The sequence below is a fragment of the Centruroides sculpturatus genome, unplaced genomic scaffold, assembly GCF_000671375.1.
Source record: "Centruroides sculpturatus isolate CEXI.00-Female unplaced genomic scaffold, Cexi_2.0 scaffold985, whole genome shotgun sequence".
Classification (NCBI taxonomy): Eukaryota; Metazoa; Arthropoda; class Arachnida; order Scorpiones; family Buthidae; genus Centruroides; species Centruroides sculpturatus.
In genome coordinates this window covers 48411-55425 of record NW_019385384.1, presented here as the reverse complement: position 1 = coordinate 55425, position 7015 = coordinate 48411, and the positions used below count along the sequence as shown (strand labels likewise).

Sequence of the window (7015 nt, the reverse complement as noted above, 5' to 3'; positions counted from 1 at the left end):
CCCACAATCTGGATTGTGACTGTCGCCAGTGGAACGTCGTGCTGTTCGCACAGGTAACTCGCTTGAGAAGAACCCGGCTATTACACGCGATGATAAAATTGACATAACTACGCGGTAAGTCACGAACACCAACAAACAAAATGGAAGTTTTGGTTAGAAATAAATACTTTTTCTTGCCGTATATCTAATAATAGACAGATGTCATCGTCTCTCCAGATGTCTTTTTTATTTTTCTGTCGATAGCCGGACACTTGTTCAGCAGCCATCTTGTATTTTCTCGCGCGCGTGGGATTGTGGGATCTCTCTTATGACTGGATCTAGTTTCAAGAACTCTCTCCAGTCGATCGCGATAGAACCTCGTTTCAGTCGAGATTGAAACGGTCGAGAGCGTTCGCACCAAGGAACTCTCTCCGACCTGTCACAATCTAGATCGAAATGCTCGGTGCGAACGGGGTATAAGGAAACTATAACAAAATAATAAATTTAACACAAGCAATCATATATAATTTAAGTCAAAAGTCAAAACAAACTAATCTTACTCGAAGTAGTATTCTTAGACGACGAATAAGTGTATTTTGAACACCAGTTCTCTCTCGATCTAAGAAAATCTCCGGTCAAATCTTCTTTGTCGACGTCTTCTACACACATAAAGTGATGTGTACAAAACGAAATTGGTAAGCATGAGGAGAGCAGCAGAATTGGAATCACCCGCCATCTTGAATATTTTGCGCATGCGCCGAAATGTAGAGAGATTGGCGTTTGCCGCGCGACAAAGACGCGTTTGCGACACCGCTTTTCCTTGCCGCTCCCCGCATGTGTTCATCCGGCTTTATGTGAATCGCGAGTACATTTAAATTAAAATTAACTTTTGGATTCAAAACCCTTCATAACCATTCTCCTTCCCTTATTCAAGACGTCAAAAGCTGTAATTATCTTCTGTAATATTTTCATCTCATAATTTATTATAAAACATTTTTTTTTAGTAGTAAACATATTTCATATAATATAATTTCATGTTTAAAATAAGAATTTGAAAAAATTCCTTTTTGTCTTATATTTTTTTTAAATTTTTATTATTGTAAAAATATTCTTTAAAAATATATTTTAAAAAAATTATAATTTACATTTGTGTATTCTGAAGGATGTTCAATGTTAAGTCGAGAAACCTTAACTGTAATAGTATTTTTAATCGAAAATATATTTTAAACTATAATGGTATTTTAACTGTAAATAAGTAATTTTAAACGGAATGTATACGTGTCGACATCACCTACAAGAAATCCCGGAAGTCATGCGGACAGATTCAGTATTTTTGAATATTGGTAATATTTGTGAAATTTGTGGTAAGCAGTTAGTGCAGGGGTCGGCAACCTGCGGCTCGCGAGCCACATGCGGCTCTTTAGTTCCATACGCAAATATTATTTATTTTATCAAAAAAAAAAACCATTTAAGAATCGTTCTGAATCAATTAACGAGGATTAGGCACTTATTCTATCTCTCAGCCACTTGTACTCGCTTTTCACCGCACCCCTCCCCCGTGACACGTGTCGTCACTGTCGTCAGTCCGTCGGAAGCTCTCGAATGACGTCGTCGGATGTTTCTATTATCTAATTTGTTGTGAAAAACACTACTTATATATGAATAAATAGATTAGTTTTTTATCAAAAGACTTTATTTATCCGAGTACTATTTATTGTCGGCAAGAAAAAATTTTGTGGCTCTTTATAAACTTTGAAATTTTGTAAATTGTAATTTTGGCTCTTCCGACTCAAAAGGTGGCCGACCCCTGAGTTAGTGTATACTAGTAGCCCGGACGCCCCCTAGTGGGCGTTCTTTACAAATTCCCATGAGGCATGGTTCCCTTGACTCTTTTGTTCTTATCAATATATTCTACAGCTCTGTTAACGTCCCAATCGCGTCATACGGATCTACATTTCTACCAATTAAACATTCTATAAATACTTTAAAATAGTTTAATTTGTAAACGTCACACCGGAAGACGCATTGGACCGTACCAAATGGAGAAGGGCATGCAAGAAAGCGGACCCTACATAGAAGCAGGACTTCNATTGAAAGTCTTTTCTCAGTCTTCTCTACTCTTTTGGAACCGAGACAATTAAAAAAACATGCCAAAAAAGAATTGAAATGGGGAATTCCACAAAATGGAATGGTAATTCTATTTAATTCCACTGAAAAGCAATAACAGCTAATTGAATATACAAAAATATAAACACTTAATTTTAAAACAATTTAAATTTTGTTTAAATTATCGATACAGTACTTATATATTGAGTTACGCTTGTAGACATAACGTATGCAGAACTGTAAACAACTGTTATATGCATACGATAGATGTAAGCAAGAGGGAACGTACTATATATGTTACGCAAATACACATTCCATGCATTACGTAACGTATTTCGATACGTTAACGATTGCAATTACAATAGAAAATGTTTGATAAGACTTAACGTGTTCTTACTATTTTTATATAGAAGAAGGACAAATTAAAATGGTTAAACTGTCGTTTTCTTCAATATTGGAGCAAGAGCAGTGTGCCTATTTATCGCAGTGGCTACATTTATTATTATTTTCCGAATAAATAAATATAAAAGTTTGAACTTACTCGTATTTACTTTGCCAGACGATGCTGTCACTTCGCGCATGCTCAGTTTCGTTATTTTGTAAGCAGACGATATTTTTTTTCGTGGAAAATATTTTTATTTCGATTTTTATTTCACATTTTATTTCTCGTTAAGATAGTATTTAAATTAAAAAAATGTTTTCGCAAATAAAATAAAACGTTAAAACATAAATAATAAAGTAATACTATATAAATTTATTACAGTTAGATATGATTTAAAAGTGGAATATTTCACTTTCTATAATAAAAAGATCATTTTTAAATTTTATTATTTTATATATTCGAAAAAATGATATAGAATTATCGACGACAACGAATTGAAAACTAGTTCGCTGCACTATATTGCGATGCCTCTAGCCAGCGGCAGAATTCGTGGCCAACCTTGGGAAAGATGGGGTACCCCGTCTTGCCCCAACGCGTACTTTTCGTACTGACTGCAAACACGGGTCAAAGATTACTTCGAATACCATAATATCTTCATCTAAAAAGTAATGTAAAAGTTCGCAATCGTGCTTACTTCGTAGAAACTTTGTAGCGGGCGTAAAATTAGACGAACTATTGCCGAAACGTGGAAAACTGTCTTACTTCCAAACAAAGAGAGCGATTCGGACGTTCTCTCGTCCGTGATTCCTTTTGAGGTTGACATTTAGTTCTCCAAATAACGGCTAAATGAAAGCGCGTTAACCACGAATAAACTTCCCCATCTTACCCTGTGACCCCATCTTGCACCACCTTCCCCTATTAACTTAAAGAATCGTGCGTGTAACAACTACTATAGCCAACTTCCTCCTATTCGAATAACAGAACGAGAAGCTTCTATAACACTGTTTATAATGGCCATGACACGTTTAATAAATGACTCAGAAACCGGAAGTAACGCGCCACAACTAAACGATTAATGGATGATGCTCATTAATTAAATCCTATATAGATTCTTTCCTTAGACTGACCAGAGTATCCACGAGTAGTAAATGTCGATTGTTAGTAATGTTACGAGAAATACAATAAAAATATAATCTTTGTGAGATGGAAAGTCTGAAATTATTATAAAATATTGCATAATGTAGACCTTTCAGTTCCTTGGAGATTTTATTTAACTGTAAGGAAAAGCTGTGGCCAACATCAAATAAAGACAATGCATTTTGAGAACGTTTACATTACACTTTTAACACCTCTTGATATTTGCTAGGTCCATTCACATTTAATCCAGAATTCTTTCTACTACTAAAATCAATCCTAAAAGTTGCTTTTCGGGGTCGACATTGTCTGCCTTTTCGTATTCTCTTTAATCTCATTCCTTTGGATAGAAATTTTTCCTTTCAAAATGTCCATGAGTTGCAGGCAGCCAAACCAATGCTGTGTAAGGACTGATGTGAGGTTTACCCTAAAACTCTAACAGAACAGAAGAATGTCAGGCTCGGTCTGATCTCGTAATAGAAGTTGTGTACCAAATTTTGTTGGTATATATTTCACGGCGGTATCGTCCTTCAAAAGCGCTGAAACTATACTCGGTGTAACATTCAGATTTTACTGTAATTCTCACGACATCAATTGTCGATTATCATTAATTGCCCTAATTATGGTTCTCCGCGTTGTGCGGGCGCTCTGGATTTTCGTGTGTTTTACAGTGGATTTCTTGTGTCAAAGTGGATAAATTATATATCGTTGGATTTGTCAGTGTAAGGATGAAAGTAATGTCATCGTTTTGAGTGTGGCTCAAATATTTCGAGAGCTGTAAACGTTTGAATTCGCGGATTATTGGGGACCGGTCATCCGGAATTCGGTGGCCGCTCCACCGGAAGTGAAGGGGACATCTCTTGCTAGAACAGACAGTGAGTACTGTGTGAATTTTTTTTTTATTCCTGAGACCAATATTTTGTGATTTTTAGGCCTACCCAACGCGGGCTGTGGAGGGCCGTATCGGGCCTATTTTTTGGTGCTAACCAAAATTTTAATATTCATCATTAAGAAGAGTTATTCAGCATAGCTGTGCCAAGATTTCAGTAATATAGTGTTAACAGTTTTTTATCTAAAGCGATATAAACTTTTAAAGAATTTTATCACTTATAAAGTTGAACAGTCTAGCAGCCGTTGCCATAACAACAGTCCGGTTGCCGTGGTAACCGGACCAACATTTGCCGCGAGCGGCAATTTCAAGGACTTCGTGCTGATTTAAGATTATGGAAGAACCACAACCATTTGCGAGTAGTTTACATCACTTGGCACTTGTTTCCCTCTGACTTCACGTCTACTTGTTTGTTTCGGCTTAAACGTGCACTAGTTTAGTGTCTTTTTTACGGGTTTTATAGGCCAGCCCATGATTATTGGTTATTTTCTCCATTGTAGCTATGGAACCTGTGTTGAAATTTCGTTCTGAGGCGAATAAGCTCTTTGAAGAACTTAAGGGCTATTTGAGTAGTTACCACAACTCCAAACGTACTGTCGTGAACACCATTCATTATTACCCAGGTTCAGAAGATTATTGACCTGGCTGAAAGTGAAATACTGAACCCATCTTGGGTGCCCTGGCCACTAGAGAGGAAGTCGTGCGGGTCTCTGAACAGTTGGACTTGTTGGTGAATCCCAGGCAGCTCATTGTACAGCTATTAAAGATACTAAGGATTCCTTGATGAGGGTCAGTCGTGGACATCCTTTCCACAATGCTGATTCTTTTCTCCTTCTCTCAGTCGGCCATTTATAACACCAAATATAGCCGAACCCGCGGATTCTACCGCGGCGATGCTCTAGTGTCTGATCGACGCTACAGCGCCGCCGCTCACTGCGTAACGGAAAGACTAGGTAAATTGTGAGTATTGGGCATTTATAAATAATGCTTTTATATAATTTTTAACTGACTGACGTCACAACACCGTCCTTATAGAGGGAACGCATCCAGTCTGACCGTTCGGTTGGGTAAACACATGTTGAACGACGACTCGGACAGAGCCAACCCGGTCGAATTTCGAATAAGAGTGGTTAGGAGTCACACCGATTTAATGCGAAGAATGTTCAAGAACAACATCGCCATTCTGGTTCTAAAAGGGACGGTCACGAATTCTTTAGAATCATTTGTCTTCACCACTGTCAGCTGAGGAACGAAGTTCTGGCAGGAAGCTTTGTGCAGGACCTACTATAGGGTAAGTGATACAAAAGTTTTATTTTTATTTTTGTTGTTTTACAATTTCCTGTGGTGTATATGCCAACCAGTGGCGTGCCATCATTGGAAGTGGTGGAAGCGCCACTTCCCTTGTATTTTTTAAAAAATAAATACATATTGTGCGATTATTGTCATATAATTAAAATTAATATTTTATTATAACCGCATTATGTATCTTATTACAAATTTCTATACTACGTGTGAAAAAAAACGATAAGATAGCTATTGTATACAGGTAACCCCCGTATAACACGGCACTTCTATAGCATGGATTCACTCTAACACGGTTCCACAATTGGTACCATCCCCCGTATAACACGGTACTTTTATAGCACGGATTCACTCTGACACGGTTCGAGAATTGGGTAAAACCCTCGTACAACATGAAATGTAATAAATTTTTACATACTTAAGTACTGATAGTTCACGAAAATTGTTATTTTCGTGAACTATTAGTACTTCAGTGTCTAAATTTTCTTTTTTCGTCTCCATACACACGGTCCTTCGCGAAAATCGTTTCAATTTTGCCAGATCTCGACGCTTCGGGTGTTGCCAGATGTTTTTCTCTTATTCCATAAGTGCTTAGCATCATATAAGGAAATTTATAAAGATCTTTTAACTAGAAGCAAGCAATCTAAAATTACATACACTTTTTGCAAAAGGTAAAGCATGAATCTGAAAATAATGCAGAAAAATGCTCAGAGGATAAGGATAACTTGCCAAAAATAAAACGCTCTCGGTTAATAGTGCTTTAGTGATGACAAAGAAAACATTGTTTAATTTATATTAATATGTATCACTTTAAGGGTCGAGTTATAAACTCCGTAACGTAACCGTAACCGTACCGTATCCGTAGCCGTAAGCGAATCCGTATAGCATGGTTATAAAGTCCGTATCGTATCCGTATGGCCGTACCGTATTCCGTAAGAAAAGTTTGGATCGATCAAACTTTTACGGTAGCGATACGGAAAATTGACCAACTGCGCACGCGCTAATCGTAGTCGATGATGATAGTTGTTGCCAGATAAAGCAAAAAGTAACAAATTGATTGAAAAGTAACTTTTGACTGACAATGCTACTTCTAAATAATATAAAATTTTAAGATAAGAATTACTTTGGTCATAAAAAAATAGAAAAATGATAAAATGAATAAATAATTATAGTGTTAGATCTGGCAATAACTATAGATGATTTTGCGCATGCTCACAATGGAC

General features: G+C 36.9%; 1 protein-coding gene and 1 long non-coding RNA gene across 2 annotated transcripts; one reads left to right on the top strand and one right to left on the bottom strand.

The window, feature by feature from the left end:
- Positions 1-277: 277 nt before the first annotated feature.
- On the bottom strand, positions 278-944 carry LOC111638382. The gene is made up of 2 exons (XR_002758856.1): positions 540-944; positions 278-464 (listed from the first exon to the last, which is right to left on the bottom strand). It is a non-coding gene; the product is annotated as an uncharacterized LOC111638382 (long non-coding RNA).
- Positions 945-5136: 4192 nt separating this feature from the next.
- On the top strand, positions 5137-5926 carry LOC111638390 (proclotting enzyme-like). The gene is made up of 2 exons (XM_023384090.1): positions 5137-5450; positions 5526-5926. Exons 1-2 carry the CDS (start codon positions 5305-5307, stop codon positions 5734-5736), a joined length of 357 nt encoding a protein of 118 aa, XP_023239858.1. The 5' UTR covers positions 5137-5304; the 3' UTR covers positions 5737-5926.
- Positions 5927-7015: the final 1089 nt, after the last annotated feature.

Bases quoted from the DNA above. Each gene is read 5' to 3' on its own strand.
- LOC111638390 (XM_023384090.1), top strand. From the start codon at position 5,305: ATGCTGATTCTTTTCTCCTTCTCTCAGTCGGCCATTTATAACACCAAA. The intron at 5,451-5,525 runs GTGAGTATTGGG...CCGTCCTTATAG, and splicing joins ACGGAAAGACTAGGTAAATT to AGGGAACGCATCCAGTCTGA.